The sequence below is a fragment of the Pipistrellus kuhlii genome, unplaced genomic scaffold (genome assembly GCF_014108245.1).
Source record: "Pipistrellus kuhlii isolate mPipKuh1 unplaced genomic scaffold, mPipKuh1.p scaffold_m20_p_12, whole genome shotgun sequence".
Classification (NCBI taxonomy): Eukaryota; Metazoa; Chordata; class Mammalia; order Chiroptera; family Vespertilionidae; genus Pipistrellus; species Pipistrellus kuhlii.
The window spans coordinates 26,000,281-26,022,160 of record NW_023425427.1 but is presented as its reverse complement, the minus strand read 5'-3'; the positions used below and the strand labels follow the sequence as shown (position 1 = coordinate 26,022,160).

General features: G+C 39.6%; 1 protein-coding gene across 1 annotated transcript; it reads right to left on the bottom strand.

The window, feature by feature from the left end:
* Positions 1-453: 453 nt before the first annotated feature.
* RFK (riboflavin kinase) lies at positions 454-5,942 on the bottom strand. The gene is made up of 5 exons (XM_036433762.2): positions 5,720-5,942; positions 4,536-4,687; positions 2,414-2,516; positions 1,563-1,733; positions 454-1,504 (listed from the first exon to the last, which is right to left on the bottom strand). Exons 1-4 carry the CDS (start codon positions 5,799-5,801, stop codon positions 1,603-1,605), a joined length of 468 nt encoding a protein of 155 aa, XP_036289655.1. The 5' UTR covers positions 5,802-5,942; the 3' UTR covers positions 454-1,504; positions 1,563-1,602.
* Positions 5,943-21,880: the final 15,938 nt, after the last annotated feature.

Sequence of the window (21,880 nt, the reverse complement as noted above, 5' to 3'; positions counted from 1 at the left end):
ACAACGAAAAATACATTGTTTACCATGAATTTATCCATGCTTCCGATTCTCCAACATTATCTTTAAATATCATAGAGGCCTGGTGCATGAAATTAGGCCTTCTTTCCCCTGGCTGCTGGATTCTCTTGCAGCCCCAGCTTTGTCCGGAAGGTTGTCTGGCCTAATTAGCATATTACACTTTACTATAGATACCTAATATTTTGGTTATGATCAATTCTCTGTGCAGATTAGGGAAAATAGGATTTTTAATAACTTATATTTAAAATTACCTTCAATGTACCTCTATCTCCATCCCAACCAAATCTTGTGCCAAAGTCAATAATACTTGGTACTGCTTCTGGGGCTAAAAGACTCTGCAATCAATCTCTTAAGTAGTCAAAGACTAACTTCCTGCCAATATAAACAAGTCTTCAGTGACCAAAACTCACTTGTTAGGAAAAAATGCATAGTATGAAGATTACGTAACTAAGACTTTATTTATACTTTACCCCCAAGCTACAAGCACTCTTATCATTAAATTACATTGTGCATACACCATTACAACAGTTTGTTTGCTCAGGAACATACAATCACACTAAATATAATTTTCTATTTCATAGCTTAATTGGCTCATAAACAGTTTCCCTAGGAGGAAAACCAAGTGTTTTGTGTTCTTTAAGAAACTGGCATATATAAATGAAGTGCTACGTATTCACTAAGACTTTGAGTAAACCCAAAGATGAAGCTTTCGGAGTTTTTCATATAGTGAAAGATGGAATGGTGGCGATAGATGCAATCCTTTAAGTCAGAGGATATTCTAAATGGAAAAAAAATTGACATGTGATTGCTTAAAGGAAAAAAGTAATCCAAATCAAGAAAAAAAATATTGACTACTCTTAAAAGAGCAGTGATATCTATTCAATACAAAAATGAAACCTTCAAATTCAAAATACACTCATTTTAATGTTTTAACAGAGACCAAAAAGACTGATAGCAGAGTCCAGACCAATCATAACTGAGGCAGATGTTTAAAAAACAAAAACAAAAACATGATAATGATTTGACCTCTAATTTTCCATAAAGGAAATTAGTCATGACTAATTAAAATTTCACAAGTATTCATGTTTGTAGTAATATTTTAATGCACAAAATATAAAAAATACAATGTATAAATTTTCCCTCTTATGTTTATAATAAGCTATCAAACCTGTTTTAATAATTTACTTTTATAAGCCTTCTCTGTTTAGCAGCACATGCTAATCAAGTACATACATGCTAGTCTTTTACTATAATTAGTTTTCATTCCAAACTAGTAACTTGCCTTTTTACCCCTAGCTTTATACATTTCATTCCCCTTATAAAACACTTGATATTTCTAGTGGTAAATTTTAGTCAACATATTACATAGAAAGAATCTAGATTTCTAAAATAAGGATTTTTAGTGCTATAGCATGATGGGTTTAATTGAACATGAAGCATAATAATAATTACATTGCACTGTTTAAACTAAGTCACAGCTGTAAGAAAATTTTTGGTTTTTCAAGTGTAACCAAGATGAGACTGCAGGTTTATGAGCAGTAAAATATTTGAGAACAATGAATGAATAAGTAAGATGATTTTTCATCAGTGGCCATTCATTATTTTGCCTTTTGGAACCTGGAAGAAATTGTCTTCTTTGAGTTTCAAATGTTCTGGTAAATCTAGTCGTTTCTTAGCTTCTTCAATATCACCTTGAATTGCAGAAATAAGTGACTCTGCAGAGAGAATATAGATAAAAACAATGAAAACTGCTGCTACACTTTATACTACTCCTATGTTCAACCTCTCCAAAATACTCCCAAGGCTGGCTGTGTCTGTGCAACAGGATATTTGTCTAGTAATTGTTCTACCCATTCTTCCAGACTTAAGTAAAAAGTAAAAAGATGTCTCTATCTTATTGCAATTTCTTAGAGAAAGGCATTAACAAAAAGGTATATTGCAAATACCTAATGGAACAAATATTCTCTCAATTCTCTTCAGCATTTACACTTGTAAACAAAACTCTACAATTAAAACCACCACATTATACTAAGATACTTGATACCATTTGTTTCAAATGTTTTATCATTTTACACCAAACATTGCAACACATCCATCATTCGTTACAACTTATTTACTTGTTCTTAAAAATATGAAAAGGAAATAAAGGTTTTATTAACTGCATACTGCTGGGTTTAATAACCTATGGTGCATCACTTACTATGTGACCCTGAGAAAATTATGTAACCTCTCTGCAGAATAATCCCTCATATGAGGATAAAATAAGTTAATCTATGTAAGGCACTTAATACAGTGCCTGGCACATATTAAATGCTCAAATATTATTGTGTACTGACACGATTATTATTAGAAGCAGTAGTTGCAATAATACTTTATGATATAACAAAGAACTTACCTAAAGAATCAAAGTTCTTTTCTGGTCTGAGGTAGCCAGCAATGGCCACATTGAGGATTTCCCCATAGAAGTCCTCTTTGAAGGTATGCATGATATGAGTTTCCTACAGGCAAGAAATGTTTAGAAAATAATTACCATCACATTGCAGAATAAAGCTAAAATATGGAATACACATATTAATAGTGGAGTAAATTAAATAAAACAATCAACCCTAGTTAGATCTTGGGTTAAAACTTAGAAATAGTTTTTCCTGAATCTTCTTCCACTGCTCCTGTTCCTGCCCCTGGCCTTACATGTAAACATTAGTACTGAGTAAGGTAGAAGCTATACCACAAATCTGACATGATTTGCTGTTTATAGAAAAAAATGCCATGTTGTAAAGCAATTTAAGAGTCTTACCAAGGTGAAAAAACTGAGCAAAGACATCAAAGAGGGAATGAATGTAAAGTATTAAGAGATGTTACCACTAATACAACTAGCTCTAAAGTTTACCTCTAACACACACACTCATTTCAGAAACTATCAAACTATCAAAGCTGAAGACTGATGTGGGGGGTAGAAGAGCCCAAGCAGGTTCCTGATGCAGGGATGGTGTAACAAATGGGCACAACATGTGTTGGAACAAAATGGTGCAGGGGGTAGAAGCAGCTCTGGAAATCTGAACTTAGTAGATGCCTATAAAAAAAACAAATCTGAGCTCAGAAAGCAGAAAAAGCAATGTAAAGAGCAAGCAAATGCACAAGGCAGTGGAAGCTGGATTGGGATGGAGTCACTGGGAACCAAGAAGGTTACACAATTTAGAAACATGTAACTTGAGACTAGAAGTATATTTTGAAGTGTATGACTTAAGAAAATTTAACCTATAAAGTGATCCTTAAATCTGAAGTAGCTGTTACAAATCCGCTAAGTATTGCTAGATCATTCATTAATATAACTGAGATATAAGAGCAACTTATGCTTAATATAAATATGATCTACCTAAAAGAAATCAAAGACAAAAATCTGAGTAAACATAGCAAACATAGCAAGTTCACCCTGAGCTTAAAATAATTCAGACCAAAAACAAAAACAAAATTTGCACATAGATTCTTCTATTAAGGTAAGCTTTTTTTCCTCTCTTACATAAAACTAGAGGCCCGATGCATGAAATTCATTCAAGAGTGGGCATTCCCTCCTCTGGCTGCCTGCAACTGGCTTCCCTCTGGCACCAGGGACTGGGCTTCCCTCGAAGCCTCAGCTCACTCCGGAAGGGGAAGGTTGTCTGGTCTAATTAGCATATTATGCTTTTATTATTATAGATAACCCAGTCTCTCATAATGTTTTGAGTTTGTTTGGATGGGGGCAGGGCCATGATCCTTTCAGGACATTAATATGGGCTCTCTCCAAGTGTCCCTAACTAAGACTCTGCATGCAAATTAATGGTATTTATGGATCTTATAAAGTCCTGATTTAAACAATTTTTTAAAAGAAAATATGGATATTAGAAACTTCTCTTAAAGCTCTTATTAGAGCTTTGATTTTGTTAGATAACTAAATCTTTTGTCATACAAGAGTTGAACGTAAGCAAGGAAGTACTGTAGCAAGAGCACCAAGTTAAAGTCTCAGGTCACACATTTGGCTTTCAAAAGGATACCGTAACCTCTCTGGGGCTCAGTTTTCTCATCTGTAATTGAAGGATGAGTTAGAAGACATAGATGTTTCCATGGCTTTGAACTAATAAATTTGACTTGCCTCCTTTCTTTCCAGTAAATTTTTGAACCAAAAGGAAACTCAGATGTGTAAGAGCTTGACACTATTTTAAGAGAAACAGCAAAAATGTTCACTTTCCCTAAATTTATATACAGATTCAATGCTATGCCAATCAAGAGTCAACTATACACTTATGAGATTCACTTTAAATCCAGAGACCAAGATTTAAAATGAAAGGAACAAGTTAATTACATTCAAATAGTAACTAAGTACTTCACTTTTAAATCCTTCAAGTGTGATGCCAAAAACTTAGAATTTAAACTATGTTGTGATTACCACTGAGGTAGTCCATTACCTCTATATGTGTATCTAATACTGCATATTGCTCTAAATCATCATCCATTTTCAGTTACAGAGTGAAATACATTCTTACCATGGACTTTTTCGTGTTCTTGTAGTATGGGTTCCATCCTATGCTCACCACCATCTTATGGACTTCTCCACTTCCCACACTAGCCCATCCATAATAAATGCCAGTGGATACATCAGCGGGAAGATTATCTACCACTTGTTCAGGAAAGTTCGCTTAAAAACAGAAGTAAATGTTATGAGTGTTAACAGTTTCACAACCTTTATAAAAATCATACCCAAAGCTAATCTAAATAATTAGGTTCAAAAGACTCGGAGGGCTTTTCCTATGGGTTAACCCTACCATTTCATATTCTTTTTTTTAACTTTTGTTTTTTAATTCTTTATTGTTTAAAGTATTACATATGTCTCCTTTTCCCCATTGACCTCTCCCGAGCAGTTCCCGCTCCATTTGCCCTCACCCCCCTGCTGTCTGTGTCCATGGCTGCTGCTTATATGCATGCATACAAGTCCTTTGGTTGATCTCTTACCCCACCCCAACCCCCTCCTCCCGCTCCATCTGAGGTTGGATAAATTTCTCCTTTTTAGGTGTCTAGGTTAGGAACAAGGCAACAAGTACATGAACTGCTGTAATTTTTAGACCTGGTCTTTTGGAATCACTTGAAACACACCTATCTCTAAACTCAGACTGCTTTCATAGGTCTGGGGGCAGCTATGACTAAAACGAAAGTAAAAAGAAGAGAGGGGGGGGGGAGGGGGAGGGAGAGGGGGAGGGGGAGGGGGAGGGGGAGGGGGAGAAGGAGAGGGGGAGAGGGAGAGGGAGAGGGGGAGGGAGATTTTTCTCATTCAGCTATCACTTGGACACCATCTAATAGATTTTTTTAAAAAATAACCCTACAATTGGCTTGAGAATTTAACAACCTGCCCAAATTAATTACGTTTCCTAACGGGCTAGGCTCCTGCCATGCTTGACAGCTCTATCACAACAGGCAAAGGGGGACCCCAAAACTCAGCTCCAGCTTCCTGCTCTCTCCACCCCTCAAGCCAGGTGGTGCCTGGAGAACCCAAAGCCACGGCCCAGGACCTGCTCCCTCAGTCCCACTGAAGACCCTCCGCCTAAACAGCGCAGGTGTCACCTCCGTCCGCAGCCCTACAGCCCTGCCCCGAGCCCCGAGCCCCGACTGACGTCCCGCCCCCACGTGACCGGTCCCAGCGGCCCGCGGCCCCCCCCCCCCCCCCCGCGCTCACCGGTGGGGATGCCCAGCTGCTTGGAGCCGCGGCCAAAGCCCCGCACGACTTCGCCGCGGCAGAAGTACGGCAGGTTCTTCATGACGCCGTCCGCTCGGGGCTCAGGCTGCGGCCCGGTGCTCAGGTCCGGAGGGGCCGCCGTGGAGGCGGTGCCCGGACCCCCGGACCAGCCGGGGGATGCGGGCGGGAGTCCGGCCGGCGGGCCGGGCGGAAGCACTGCGGGCCGGGAGGCGCCGAGAACACGCCGCGGCAATCCCTCCGCTGCTGAGCCAACAAAAGCTGCCAGGCGACTGGGACGCTGTGTCTGGTTCGGGAGCGGCGCGGCCGGCCGGGATAAATGCGATGGTGGGCGTGGAGTGCGCTGGGGGCGGGCCTTCGCGGAGGGACCCCCAACCCCCTCAACCCATGGAGCGCCACGCGCCTGCGCAGATTCACGGTCCTGAGAAGCGGAGCGCCTCCGGCTTCCGTAGCCCCGCCCCCACGAGCCCGGCTCCAGCTTGGCCCCGCCCCCTCCTGGCCCCGCCCCCAGGCCTGGCGCAGCTTCAGGGATTTTCCGCTCCCAGGTCCTTGGAATTGCGGATTTGAAATAACCGTTCTAGTACTAAGTGTTTTTGTTTGTGGTTTTTTTTTTCCCCCTTCCTCGTTTTCACTAAAATCCTAACGCCAAATAGAAACATTCTTTAGGTCCTCAGTAACCGCTAGATGGCTTGTCATTCGCCGCTCATCCGGCTCTTAAACATTTATTTGTTAAAGTTCAAAGTCCCAGTTCAGAGGTCACCTCTCCACAGAGGCCTCTCCTGCCTGCCTGCCTGCCCTAAGCGGCCTCCATTTGAGCATGGTCTGAATTTCAATCAGAATGTGAGCCCCAGCCCTGGCCGGTTTGGCTCAGTGGATGGAGCGTCGCCTGCAGACTGAAGGCTCCCAGGTTCGATTCCAGTCAAGGGCACCTGCCTGAGTTTCAGACTCTGTAAGGGGGCATGTAGGAGGCAGCCGATCAATGATTCTCTCTCACCATTGATATTTCTATCTCTCCCTCTCCCTCTCTGAAATCAATAAAAATATATTTTAAAAAAAGAAAAGAATGTGAGCTCCAGGGGCACAGGGCCTTGTCTGTGACCAGTGGAAGGTTTCAATAATGAGGTTCCCTCCCTTCTCACCTCCTCACCCCAGGAGGCTTGCAGACCCCTCTCCAAGCTCCCTCTACGGGCTGTGTTCTTGGCAACTTCAAGAACCAGATGAAAGCCTTGATCTCCACTGAAATGCAAACCTGTGAGCCTCTGGCCCTTGCAGGTAAAGGTTACTATCCCCAGAAGTACAGCTCAGGAGATACACGTGACTCACAAAGTCATCTTCCCGTCTTGGTCTTGAGAAAGAAGTTTTAATTGTTCTCTCTTACCTTTCTCTGCTGAAGGCGAGCAGAGTTTGCCACCCCCAAAATATGCCTCTTTGGGGGTATGGGTTATTTTAGGCTGGTGAATATAAAAAAGCAAATGTGGGGGAAGCTCTGAAAACCAAGCATAAGGAGGTCCCCTTTGTAAGAGAACATTCACATTGGTGAGGGAACGCTGCAAGGGTATTGCCCTCACTGTACCCGGAAGAGGAAGCTATCACAATCTCTGTAAAACTGTTAACAATGAAGAGGGCGTGGACTTGTGCCTAACAATCTTATCCTTGTTAACTGCTTTTCCTGGGTACCTCCCGTAACGGACTCCCACCCCCAACATCTTCCTTTGCCTTTAGCTGAAGGTGGCATGTAAGGTGATGGCTTCCACCATTTTGCCAACTTACTCAGTGTTCCCGGGTCTCTCCTGTGGGTAAGGAGGCATGCGTGTTATTAAATTTAATTCTTCTTCTGCTAATCTGCTTTGTGTCGATTTAATCGTTACACCACCCAGGAGAACTCTGAAGGGTAGAGGAAAATTTTCCCCACCAACACTACAAATGTGTGTGAAGTTTTGTCCAGACTTAGCAATTACTTTTGTTACAGAGAAAATCCACCAGCCCAGAATGCTGTCACTTTGTGCTGTGTCCCTGGATACCAACTCTATGATCAATGGAATGAGGAGCAGAGGTTTATTCCTCCAGGCTCATGTCTGGCAATGCTGAAGAATGACCTCCACAGACCGGAAGATTGAAACAAGAGTGTGGAAAATTTATTACAAGCAGATTCAGACTCTCCTCATGGGGAGTCGGGGCCCAGTAATGGGCTGCCCCCTTAAGCCTTGTAGTCCAGGGATACATATTTGCTACAATTTACCCTGTTTGTATATCTGTGTCACCTGACTGATTCCCTCATTGTTCTTGCCCAGCCAAGGACCTGAACTTTCCCTGTTTCTATGTGTTCTTTCTCTGTTTCCACTCGTTCGTACACATTGTTGCTACAGGCCCTCCCTTGTTTTCCTATGCCTCCCGCTTTGCTGCTCGGTTGGTTCCTGTGATTATGCTTGCTCAAACTGCGTGTCTGCCCCTGCCTTTTCCTCCTGCCTTTGTTTCCCACCCGAGCCCTGCCCTGTCTGCCTGCCTTTCAAGTTAACCCTCTCACCTAGATTTAACACCTGACCCTACTGCTGTTTCCAGCTTTCCCAATCACCAAAGGACTATCTGTGTATACAGGGTGGATTCTCTTGACAAAGGGGTTACTAACCATTCACTGGTGGGACCGAGAGGGACGAAGCGAGATTGCTCATCATGCTACTTAGAATGGCAGGCAATTTAAAAACGTATCCATTGGTAAGTATATGATTGTCTAACCACAATGCTGTACACATGGAACCAATACAAAATAATATTTTAAAACTTTAAAAAATAAAAGTAAATAAGATTCATTGCTATAGAAGAGTAAGAAGCTAGTAAAATTCCAGGACACGTGAGATAGGGAAGCTAAGACAATTAAGGTAAATAGCAGTTTCCAGCCACCTAGTAAATCCTATCTTCCCTAAACCCAGGACACTTAAGAGTAAATGATTTGTACTTCTCCTCCCTAACCAGAAGGTAAATAGTTTAAACCACCCCATTCAGGGAGACAGATAACAGAAATTCCCATTAGGTGCCATTGGCCAACCACACCCAAGGACAGACAAATTAAGAGAATAAATCTCATTTTGGTACATCCGCTTAAAGCTGATGAATATTCTATTGATCTGCCCCTAAAAGGGAACACGGCCTTGCCATTCCCTTCCCCCACATGCAGGTGTACCCTAACCTCTAAGGGACCCTGTGAGACTGAGCAGCAGCTCAGACCCAGGACACTCTCCCTGCAGGATGCATGCCTGTGCCATCCCCTTCCCTCTTCCTTCCCCCAAAGGAGCTATCCCCTAACCTCGAAGGGACCTAACCTCTAAGGGACCCCATGATATTTTTGCTATGGTCAATACATTCTTGCTTGCTTTTCTACCTTTGTCTATTGATTAAAATCTTTCTCTCAAGAAGATAAGAACTGAGGGTCTCCCACCTCCCCAGAAACAGTAATTAGCTAGATATTAATGAGAGAAAGGAATATTGGACAGAGCCTGTTTGCTTTGCCAGGAAGCTACAGCTTCACAACCCATAGATCATTGGGAGAAGGAGTAGAGGAAGGGGACGGAGGTAAGCATGTGGGCAATGAAGTCAGAATGGCACAGTGGGAGGTGGTGACCATAGAGGCCTCTACCCTGAGAAAAAGATAATTGGTTACTGGGATGGAGCCAGTGCAAGCACGAGAAAGTTTGAGAAGCTGGTTGGTTATTTTGGAAAAGCCTCTTGTTCCTCCTAAGCTGAGAATACATAATCCCGGGTGAACTAAGATGCTCTTTCTCCCTCAGTGACCAGCACTCACTCGTTTGTCCTTGTTCTATCCTGCCCAGGAGCTGGAGACCCAGTAGGCTCCAAAAAGAATAAGCTTTAATATGAAGCAGAAACTCTGGCCCTGCTGAAGACAAGATTGGACATTTTCCATGGCAGGACTGAGGGAGATGGAACATTGGAAGCTCAGGGTCAGCCATCGCAAATGAATCATCTTGCCACAGCCATAACACAATCTTCCATGCATGAATCCTTGAAATGCTTTTCTCATGATCCCGTGGAAGAGCCTGTTTTCAATGGACAACAGTCCACTTCTGGAATTTTCCACTTAATATTTTTGGATTGTGGGTGACTGTGGGAAGTGGAATCTCAGATAAGGGGGTTCTGCTAAGAATCAGCATCTTATCATAGTGATCCCTCAGTAATAGCTATTATTATTATGAGTACCTGTTGATTGGTAATAGAAAATTTACTATAGCCAGACTATTATACAAATGACTTGGCTGAGGTATAATGGCTTCAGAATTTCATCCTTAAAAACAAACATAAAATCTCCCATGAAACCTAATATAAAAAAAGAAACAAAAATTATATTTTGTCACCACAAATGTACTTTGTAGTTCAAACTTGGAAAATTTTACTTTGTATAGTTAAATTTACTTGACTGCTTCTGCACCCTTGCTGCCCCCCACCATCCCTACACACATACACACACTGGGGATTGAGTCTGCAACCCAGGTATGTGCCTTGAGCAGAATCGAACCTGGAACCCTTCAGTCTGCTGCTCTATCCACTGAGCCAAACCAGCCAGAACCACTTTAACATTGTTTAAAAACAAAATTCAATGAAGTTAAATTGAAGATTTAATGCTTTGAAAAAACCAAGATGATGGCTTAAGGTAAACACCTGTACGTGCTGCCTCTCACAACCACATCAAAACTACAACTAAAAGACAGAATTACTATCACCCAGAACCACAGGAAAACTGGCTGAGTAGAATTCTACAGCTAGAAGGAAAGAAAAAAGTGCATTGAGACTGGGTAGGATGTGCAGAGGTAGGAAAAGCAGAGGTACGGAGGTGCGTGAATTGTACCTGCAACTGGATGCGCTATTTTTTTTTTTTTTTTCAACCAGGAAGGAAATACAAGCGCCCTACTGCTCTGCACTCCAGTTTCCAATGAGACTCTGGACTGTCTGGCATCAGGTCGGAAAGTGAGGGTGGCTTTCTTGTAGAGGTGTGGGCAGGAATCATTGTTTACTGCACTGGGGCGTGGGGTGTGGGACCTGGAAACACGGAGACACAGAGACGGCTGCCCAGCAGCCATTGCTGTTTACTATGTCCTGGTGATTCCCTGAGACCCAGCGCCACCCAATTTACATACCCACCCAAACTGTGCATAGTGGCTTTTGCATATGAATAGCTGCCCTTTTACAGCTTAACCTAACAAACTGCAGCTGGGTCAGACAGCTCTAAAACTTCCAAACCCCAAACAAAGAGGAGAAATCTGCAGGTCTCGCTGTAGCTCCTGCTGGGTGGCCTCAAGCAGTAGGTGATTTGCACCTCCTTGGAGATCCAGGAGCCAATGTACCTAGTGGTCAGTGTGAGATGACACCAGATTTCAACTCCTCACATCCATAGTGACACACTCAAGAGGCAGACTCAGTGAGCACCAAAGCCCTACGGTAGCAAGTCCTACCCCATAAGGATGTCTCCAGCACAGCAATTCTTCCATTATAGACACAGTGGGTCCTCACAGCCAATTGGCCTGGAGGTCAATTCCTCCCAGTGTACCAACAGCAATCAAGGCTTAACTACAACAAGACTGTGCACTCAGCCCACAAAGGGGTGCACCAAGAGTGTTCACCTCAGATGATTGGTGAAGCTGAGCCACTGGACCCCATAGGTCACCTACCACACAAAGCCACTCCATCAACATAGGGAAGCAACCAAAATGCAAAGACAAAGAAACATATCATGAATGAAAGAAATGGAGGAAAGCAAACTACTGAATATAGAGTTCAAAACAACAGTTATAATGTTACTCAAGAATCTTGTAGAAATCTCTGAGGAACTTAGTGAGACCTTCAAGGATCTTAATTAATGAGAATGCAAAAAAAAAAAAAAGGCCAGTCAGAAATTAAGCATACACGGTCCTGAAATAGAGAATAATATACAAAAATTCAACAGTTGATTAGAGGACCCCAAGAATCAAACCAAAGATTTGAAATATAGCAACCAGAAAAACAAAAAGAAAAAATAATCCAAAAATATGAAGATAGTGTAAGGAGCTTCTGGGACAACTTCAAGCATACCAACCAAATTATGGGGCTGCCAGAAGAAAAAAGAGAACAAAATATTGAAAACTTATTAGAAGAAATAATGACAGAAAACTTTCCCTACCTGGTGAAAGAAATACACTCACAAGTCCTGAAAAGCGCACAGAACAAGAGGAATCCAAAGAGGACCACACCAAGACATATCATAATTAAAATGCCAAGGGCAAAAAACAAAGAGAAAATCTTGAAAGCAGCAAGAGAAAAACAGTTACCTACAAAGGAATACCCATATGACTGTCAACTGATTTCTCAACAGAAACTATGCAGGCCGGATGAGAGTGGCAAGAAATATTCAAAGTGATGAATAGCAAGAACCTACAACCAAGATTACTCTACCCAGCAAAGCTATCATTTAGAATGGAAGGTCAGAAAAAGAGCTTCACAGACAAGAAAAAAGCTAAAGGAGTTCATCACCACTAAACCAGGATTACATGAAATGCTGAAGGGTATTCTTTAAGAAGAGGAGAAAGAAGAAAAAAAAAGGGTAAAGATAAAAATTATGAACAACAAAGTGACAACAAATATATATCTATCAACAAGTGAATCTAAAAATCAAGTGAATAAAAAATCTGGTGAACAGAATAAACTGGTGAATATAATAGAATCAAGGGCACAGAAAGGGAGTGGACTGACAATTTTTACAGGGGAGAGGGTATGAGGGGTGCAGGAAGAGATTGGACAAAAATCTTACACCTACGGATGAGGACAGTGCTGGGGGGTAAGAGCATGTGGTGGTGGTGAGGGGGGGGGGTGGAATCAGATGGAGAAGAATTATGGGAGGAAAAAAGAGGAGCATCTGTAATAATCTGAACAATAAAGATTTATTTTTTCAAAATTTTAAAAAAGATCTAATGCTTTTATTAAGTGAATCATGAATCACAAATAAATCTAGCTGATTAGATTGTACAGATTGAAAGGTTTTCATAGGAAGCAGTGTCAGTTGGACAAGGGAGCTATTAATAAAAGAAAAGAAAGGATTATTTTGAGGCCCAGTCATCTTTCCTAGGTATCATCTTTTCAGAGAAGAGAGTGGGAAGGATTTTTATCATATACCGTACATTGTCTCTTCTTTCTATCAGGGGAATGGAGAGGACCCATAGTGACACATTAGCCTATTGGTGTTCAACTAGAAAATTCCAGACTGATTAAGATTACATTACAGTGGGATCAAATATTAAATCTAGGTTTGGTATCATAGGCTTTGAGCATCAGTAATGCCATTTTGAGCCTGTGGTTTTCTCTTTAACATGTAGACAGTCTCTAATACATCCAATTTTGGTTCATATCACTGTATATAATTTTTTAACATACTGAATTCAGGAAATATACATTTACAATAAAATTTGAATCTAATTTTTTGGCACTTCTTCAAGCACACAGTGGGAAAACCACTACTCTGGTCTAACACTATCATTTCAAAGAAAAGGAAATTGAGACCTAGAGTCTGAGACTTGCTAATGCCCCCAACCCAAATGATATTCTATAAAATATTGGAGAGCTGTCTCACCCTGAATTCTGTCTTTACAGTGAACCTATGATCACCCTTTCTGGGAGAATTAACTGATCTCCTGGTCTTTTATATCAATCTATCTCAAAATATCCTATAGAGAAATGTTTGTTTAGTTTAGTGTTTAATTAATACATTCCACACACAGAAAGAGAGAGTTATGGATAGTACAATAAAAATTTTTATATCGCTGAAATCGGTTTGGCTCAGTGGATAGTGTCGGTCTGCGGACTGAAAGGTCCCGGTTCTATTCCTGTCAAGGGCATGTACCTTGGTTGTGGGCATATCCCCAGTAGGGGGTGTGCAAGAGGCAGCTGATCAATGATTCTCTCTCATCGATGTTTCTAACTCTCTATCCCTCTCTCTTCCTCTCTGCAAAAAATCAATAAAATATATATATTTTTTTAAAATTTTATATCTGTATGAAATGTAAATATAATTTTATTACCTTTTATCCAAATAGAACATTAATAATATTTCTGAAAGATAAGATTCTAATGTTAGGCCAGGCCTGGGGGCCAACAGATTACCTGAAAAATAAGATTTTTAAGGAAAATTCGTTTGTTAATTTATTATACTACTTCAATAGGGTACTCTCCAAGTCAAGATTGGGATGATTACATTTTTTCTCATATAATTCAGTAATATTTGAATTTCCACTATTCTTTATGTTTTCCAATATATTTTGCACTGTATAATTATTGCTTGTATAATTGGAAGAAAAACATAACATAAACATTAAAGTCTCGCCACAAAAACCCTACATCAGGTCATTCTTTGTACATCCACAAGGTGGCACATTAACACTTTATTTTTACTTCACTGATACTTGAACTCAGAAAGACAAAAGGAAAGTCATAGTTAAGTAATTAGGTTCACTTCAGGCACTGTGCTAGGCTAAGGATAATCCTATACTCAGCAGAAGGGTTTGTCTTACTGCTTCATGCACTAAGACTTGTTACATTGGTGAGGCATAACCATTGTTCACTACCTCTTTTCTCAATCACAAAAGTGTTTGATAGTAGATTGCTCTAATTTGAAAAGTTAAGATTTTTTTTTTTAAGCTTTCCTTGAATATATGTTTCATTAAGAAAGATAAGCTGGATGCCCTAGCCCAATAGTCAGCAAACTCATTAGTCAACAGAGTCAAATATCAACAGTACAAGGATAGATATTTCTTTTGAGAGCCAAATTTTTTAAAGTTAAACTTCTTCTAATGCCACTTCTTCAAAATAGACTCACCCAGGCCGTGGTATTCTGTGAAAGAGCCACACTCAAGTGGCCAAAGAGCCACATGTGGCTGACAAGCCACAGTTTGTCAACCAACTGCCCTAGCTGGTTTGGCTCAGTGGATAGAGCATTGGCCTGCAGACCAAAGTGTCCCTGGTTCGATTCCAGTCAAGGGCACATGCCTGGGTTGCAGGCTCAGTCCAACATGCAGGAGGCAGCCAATCAATGATTCCCTCTCATCTCTGATGTTTCTCTCTTTCTCTCCCTTCTTCTCTGAAAGCAATAAAAATTAAAAAAAAAGAAAGAAAGAAAGATAAGGTGGAGAAGAAGAGAAGCCATAATTATACAATAGAAAACTACAGATTTATTTCACATTAAAACAAAACAAGTTTTAATTCTATATTTGGTGCAAATAAGTAAAATACCTTTTGAGGATGAAAAATGGGCCACATACTAAACCTGACTGGCTCAGGAGAGGCCTGAATGGTGGACCATACAAACGCAGAGACTGAAAATGACCACACAGGATGGTCTGTACACAAAAATTTCTAACTAAAAGGGAGTCATGGCAGGTAATCATGTCCTAGGCTTGAAGGTTCCTTGGCAAAGGTCAGTCTTTACCTTAAGCGAGCTTTTTATTGTCTTTTTGCATCGAAGGCAACATTCTTTTAAAATGTCAGAGTAATCTTTTCCAGACTCCTCCGGCTTGGCACACCCACCAAACCGGAGCACGAGACCACAGAACCCCTCCTTGTTCTCTTATTCCCTGAATACCACCTCTCTGTGCTGTAAATGGTCATGGCTAGCTACCTTATACCCATCAACATAGAAGTATGTGTTTCTCCATTTCACTCCTGAACCAGTCTCAGAGATTTCCTTACTTGGCTTTCTCCCATCTCCTTCATCTACCACTGATGAATTTTGTATGACACCCTCACCCCCAGTCCCTTGATGTCTCCTTCTTTGATTCTACTGTTAAAATTAACTGTAAAACTGCCATTCTCCAGAGCATTTTTCTCTGTCCCTTGAGATTTAGCTTTCTGGCACTTGTCAGTTTCGCTCAAATAAACTCATAAAAATTCTCTATAGGTTTGGACATACCTTACGTTGGCACCTTTAAGGCAGGATTTACTCTTCATAAAAGTGGCTGTTCTCTATCTTCAGAGAGAGCCTCCTGTCCCAGGTTCTCTCAACCTCATGTAAAAACCATGACAAAAATATCAGTGTTACTGTTATTGATGTAACTAGCTGGTCTATAGTTCCAGTAGAGGAACTTCTCCATTTTTATCATGCCTGGGTAGTTAATTTTGTCAAAAATTTTTTCTGCATTTATTATGTAGTCTGTTGATGTGATAGATTACATAAACTGATTTCAAATGTTGAATCAGCTTTACATACCTGGAATAAAACCCACTTAATCATTGTGTATAATTATTATTTTTTTTTAATATATTTTTACCTGAGGCCCAGTGCACGAATTTGTGTACGGGTGAGGTCCAGCCAGCCTGCCCTGATCAGGGCCGATTGGGCTGGGTTGGCCAGGTGGAGGGGACGCTGGAGGTTGGCCGCCAGTCCCACCCCTGATTGGGGTGGGACGAGGGGCCAATCAGGGTCAGGACTGGCCAGGGGGAGGGGCCACAAGCAGTTGGCTGGTTGGCGCCACCCCCTGGTCTAACTCCTGGTCGAACTCCCAGTCGAGAAGACAATTTGCATAGTAGCCTTTATTATTAATATATAGGATTGGTTTCAGAGAGGAAGGGAGAAGGAGAGAGAGATAGAAACATCAATGATGAGAGAGAAAATCCTTGATCAGCTGCCTCCTGCACACTCCCTAAATGTGCCTTCCATTTTTTCTACTATTTTATTTACTTATAAATACTAATTTATTTGATGGTTAATTTGCATATTATCTTTTATTAGATAATAATATCTTTTATTATCTTTAAAAATATATTTTATTGATTTTGTACAGAGAGGAAGGGAGAGAGATAGTTAGAAACATCGATGAGAGAGAGTCATTGATCAGCTGCCTCTTGCACACCCCCTACTGGGGATATGCCCGCAACCAAGGTACATGCCCTTGACCGGAATCGAACCTGGGACCTTTCAGTCCCCAAGCCGACACTCTATCCATTGAGCCAAACCGGTTTTGGCTATCTTTTATTATCTTTTAAAAGATTAATATCTTTTATTAGATGGTTAATTTGCATATTATCTTTTATTTATTTATTTATTTATAAGTAAGTAAATAAATAAATATTTATTTATAGGTAAATAAATAAATATTTATTTATAAGTAAGTAAATATTTATTTATAAGTAAATAAATAAATAAAAGATAATATGCAAATTAACCATCTAATAAAAGATATTAATCTTATAAAAGATTATTATCTAATAAAAGATAATATGCAAATTAACCATAACTCCATCACAAACATGGAGACACCCATAACCACAAGATGGTGGTGCCTAGTCCCCTCAGCCTTACTGGAGTCCCCCAATCCTGGGGAGGGCTGCTGCTGAGAGCAGGCAGAGTGAACGACCTGTCAGAATGCTTGTTTCATCACTGCAGTGATGGAGGGCCTCTGGGCAGCTGGGCTTGAAGTGGCTGAGGTGGGATGCTTGCTTTGTTGCTGCAGCGATGCCCCGCAGAGGGTCTCTGGGGGACAGGAGGGCTGGCCTGCAGCCTCCATGGCAGAGTGTTTTCAATTCCATTGCCTCGCTTGACTTTCTTTATCCTGGGAGGTAGGTAGCAATAACTTTATATTAAACTAAAACAAGTCTTATAGAGCATTCCGTTTGTTTGTACTGGAATGCAGAACTTTTTTTTTTTTTTTTTAAGTTTTGAAGAGAATGAGACTGCTTCTTTAGCATTTAGCAATTAAGAAAGTATGAGGGAGAAAAAAAAAAAGTATGAGAAACTATGGTCATGAAATTTGTCCTTTATCTGCTGCCTTAAACCTAAACAATGAGGTAAACAATGATTTTATTTGGAATCACTTGTAAAGTTACTTATGAAGTTTATAAAATTAGTTACCTTAATCACTATTTGTAAAATAAAACAAGTCCTCCCTTGTTTCCTTCTTCAAACTATAAAGCAGAAGTTATAACTTACAAAGACAGCAAAAAAAAACATATGGTTAAAAAATTCCGCCTCTGCAGCAGATAAGGAAGTGTGGTCTCATCTTTTTGACCCACTTCAGTGTACTTTTCCAGTGACTCATTGCATTTCAGGAGGATTATGGCAAATCTCACACACCGATCACATTTATGATTGTTTTATGATTGCTGCATGATCAGTATAACCTCAATAATCTCTTTTTCCTCTTTGGATTCTCTGTGCATAATCCTTTATAGTCCCATCCTGGTGTTCACCATCTAATTTAATGATTATTGGCTGGTGCCTGGCACAGAGTTGTTACCTAAATAAATATCTGTTGAATGAGAAAATAAGCTGTTTAAAATGGCTATCAAAGGTTTCTATCTGGAGCAGTGGTACAGATCATACTGTTATGCTCTGACTTGTATTTATTCCACATGTGATTGAAGCCCTAACATAAAAGTTACTGTTTAAAAATAACATTTAAAAGAGCTATTTAGTTTGAATATATGATACATGCACAAGGTACAAAATTGAAAAGGTACAAATATATATATATATATATATATATATATATATATATATATATATATATATGTGTGTGTGTGTGTGTGTGTGTGTGTGTGTGTGTGTGTGTGTATTGATTTCAGAGAGGAAGGAAGAGGGAGAGATAGAAACATCAATGATGAGAGAGAGTCATTGATTGGCAGCCTCCTGCACAGCCCCACTGGGGATCAAGCCCACAACCCGGGCATGTGCCCTTGGCCAGAATTGAACCTGGGACCCTTCAGTCCACAGGCCGATGCTCTATTCACTGAGCCAAACCGAGTAGGGCAAGGTACAAATGATATTGAGTAAAGAGTAAGTTCTCACTAACACCACCCTCATCACCACCACTGTCCTGCCTCTAGCCACCATTTTCCTCTTTCGAGGTCATCACACTTTCAAGTTTCAAAGAGATCTTAATGAATAAAAGAATTATGAGATCTGTCCCCCAAAATAACATGTTCCTTGCAGATCTACAACTAGAAAAGGACAGATAATGTCACTGATATTTTTCATGCCTCAATGAGATGAGGACTCAAGAATCCTTCAAAGAATAACATTAGCCGTGAAAACCATAAAAGTGAATCAATGTGATGCTATCATTAAACTTTCCAATGAAGAATGGCAAAGTGCTCACTGAGATAGAATACTTTGTTTCCAAAACAATTTTTGATCAAAGGTTTGCTTTCTGACAGAGTAGGTTCGCAGTGAAATTGACCTTATTAGAACTAGGGGTAGACATTTTGCATTCCGTACTAGGCTTTCCTTTAATCAAAGGTGATAGCAGTGGAATGTGTACATATTTTCCTGAACTGTGATGGCTTCTAAGGAGCCATCTGTGAGGGAGAAGGATGGAAGAGAGGGGTACTGAAGAGGTGCTTTCCCAACCTGGTGAAATGAAGAAGCAGCCTCATCAATAGGAAAAAAATCAGCCTTTCCTATCGTGTTTAATGTTATAAACAGTATAACATTAAACACGATACTTAAAAAGTCCTTCTTTTTGTCAAAGCTAAATAGAACCTGTAAGATGAAGCATCTGTGTGTTCCAGAGTACTCTGAATTATATAGAACTGGGTGCTCAGTAACTAGATCTCTTTTGTGTCCTAATCAAAACGAAAGGCCAAAAAGTTACGTATTGCTATCAAGAAAACCATGATTCATTTACCCCACCTCAGAAAACAGTAAAAATGAAATCAGCCAACCTGCAAGTAAATTCAACAGCCAAATTTACTTTTTCCAGGACTTTTAGTGAAAAACATACATTGAGTCATTATGAAAATTCACAAGGCTAACAAGGGTCAATGATTTTATTTTTAATATACTTAATATTTACCCAAAAAATGGGCTACTAAGTTTAGGCAACTGGCTAAATATTTAGAAAAAAATAAAATTCATTCCATACTTTATAACAAACATGAAATGAATCCCATCTAGATAACATATTTAAATATGAAAATTTTGAGTGTTTATAAGTTAAAGAAAAACAACCCTTAAAACTAATATTCCAAGTAAACATTTCTTATTGTGTTTTAGGTATATAGATATTTATGAAACTTTTGGAATACTCAGTACAGAAACTATAAAGAAAAAGATTGTATCATTTGACTATACAAAACTTCTGCCCCAAAACAATAAAAGGTTAAAGGACATAAATATGAAAAATTTTAATAGAAAAATTTATTTGGGTAATACATTTATGAAAACACTTGATTGTCTCTTATGGGTTGAATTGTGTCATCTCCAAATTCATATTCTAATTCTCAATACCTTAGGATAAGACTATTTGAAGGTGAGGTCTTCAAAGATATAATTAAGTTAAAATTAGTTCATTAGGATAGACCCTAATTCAATAAGACTGTGGTATTCTTGCTTGATGAAATTTGAACACAGACATACTCTAGTGAAGACACAGGGAGAATACCGATGTCTATAACGGAAGAGGCCTCAGAAGAAACCAACTATGCTGACACCTTGTTCTCAGATTTTCAGTCTCCAAAATTGTGAGGGAAAAAAATCCTGTTGTTTAAATTACCGGACATATGGTACATTGTTATGGCAGCCCTACCCAACTAATGCAAATTAAAGGAGCAATTACAACTCTAAAACTGGTAAAGAGACAGTAAGCAACTATATTACTCAGTGCTAAAAGTGTGCATATATTGTTGGCAGTGGTATAAATTGGTATTACTGCCCAACTAGTGTGGTTCAATGGTTGAACGTCGACCTATGAACCAGGAGATCAAGGTTTGATTTCTGGTCAGGGCACATGCCCGAGTTTTGGACTCAATCCCAGTGGGCAGCAGGCAATCAACAATTCTCTCTCATCACTGATGTTTCTATTTCTCTCTCCCTCTTCCTTCCTCTCTGAAATCAATAAAAAATATATTTAAAAAAATAAAAATAAGTTGGTTTTACTTTTGAAGGGCAATTTGAAAATAATATTGGAAATCTTGAAAACTGAATACTTTGACCCACCAATTATAATACTTCTGAGAATGAATCATATGAAAATAACCAACATTATACAAGATGTTCATTGAAGCCATGTGAAAAATTATAAATCTCCTAGGTAACAAAATTTAAAGAACCAGTTTAAGACACGAATTCTTAAACTAATTCTTGTTGATGATAATTATATTATTACTTTTATATTACTTTGCATTTTACCAAGTTCTTCCACAGTCATGAGCTCAAATAATATTCATTGGATATTTACTATTTTCTAGGCACTATGCTAAGCTGTGAATAAGACAGGTAATAAGAGGAGAGTCTTAACCTAGCGTAGGAAGTCAAGGCAATTGGTTGGTTTTGTTGTTATCAATCTTTTTTTTTTTCTTTCTATTTTCTTAAGATACAATTGACATATAACATTGTGTAAGTTATACAACATGATGATTGATATCTATAATAATAAAAGTGTAATATGCTACTTAGACCTGACGGCCGAATGAGCTTCCGGACATCCTTCTGGATGAAGCCGAGGCTGTGAGGGCTGAGCCCCTTGCACAAATTTTGTGCATTTGGCCTCCAGTATGTACATATTGCGAAATGATCACCACAATGAGGATAGTTAATCTATCACCTCACATAGTTACAATTTTTAAGATTTACTTTCTTAGAAACTTTCAAGCTAGGTGGTTGAAACCTGCCTCAAAATGACACCAGAATAACTCATGAAGAAAACTGGGCTTAGTTTTGTGCTTGTTGAGATAAGGGAGATCACTATCATCACTGACTCAGTAGTTTCTCAGAAGGGTGAAGGCAAAGGCAAGATACTTATGAGGATTGGGGGTCTGGATTAAGGTGGCTATTTTGATGCAGAGCTTGATCAAAATTGGGCAGGTTTCTGACACACTTGTTCAGGATTGATGAACACAGCAGGTGAGCCTCTAAAAGCAAATAATCTCTAGATATTACATGTTTCCTCAGGAAAGAATATTTACTCTATCTAGTGAGGGTAAATTGAACAGTCCAGTGTTCAAATTAGTGGACTTTCAGGAAGTTCCTGGAACAAACAATAAAATTATTTGCTATTTCATATTTCTGGATAAGAATTTCCTGGAATAGGAACATCAGATAATTGTAGACAGTAAGCTTTTTGTGTAAGTTATTTTAATTTCTCAAAAGAAACCTTTTGAAATTTCATTTAACCCACTATT

Bases quoted from the DNA above. Each gene is read 5' to 3' on its own strand.
- RFK (XM_036433762.2), bottom strand. From the start codon at position 5,801: ATGAAGAACCTGCCGTACTTCTGCCGCGGCGAAGTCGTGCGGGGCTTT. The intron at 4,688-5,719 runs GTGAGCGCGGGG...TCTGTTTTTAAG, and splicing joins GCAGCTGGGCATCCCCACCG to CGAACTTTCCTGAACAAGTG. The intron at 2,517-4,535 runs GTAAGAATGTAT...TCTTGCCTGTAG, and splicing joins AGAACACGAAAAAGTCCATG to GAAACTCATATCATGCATAC.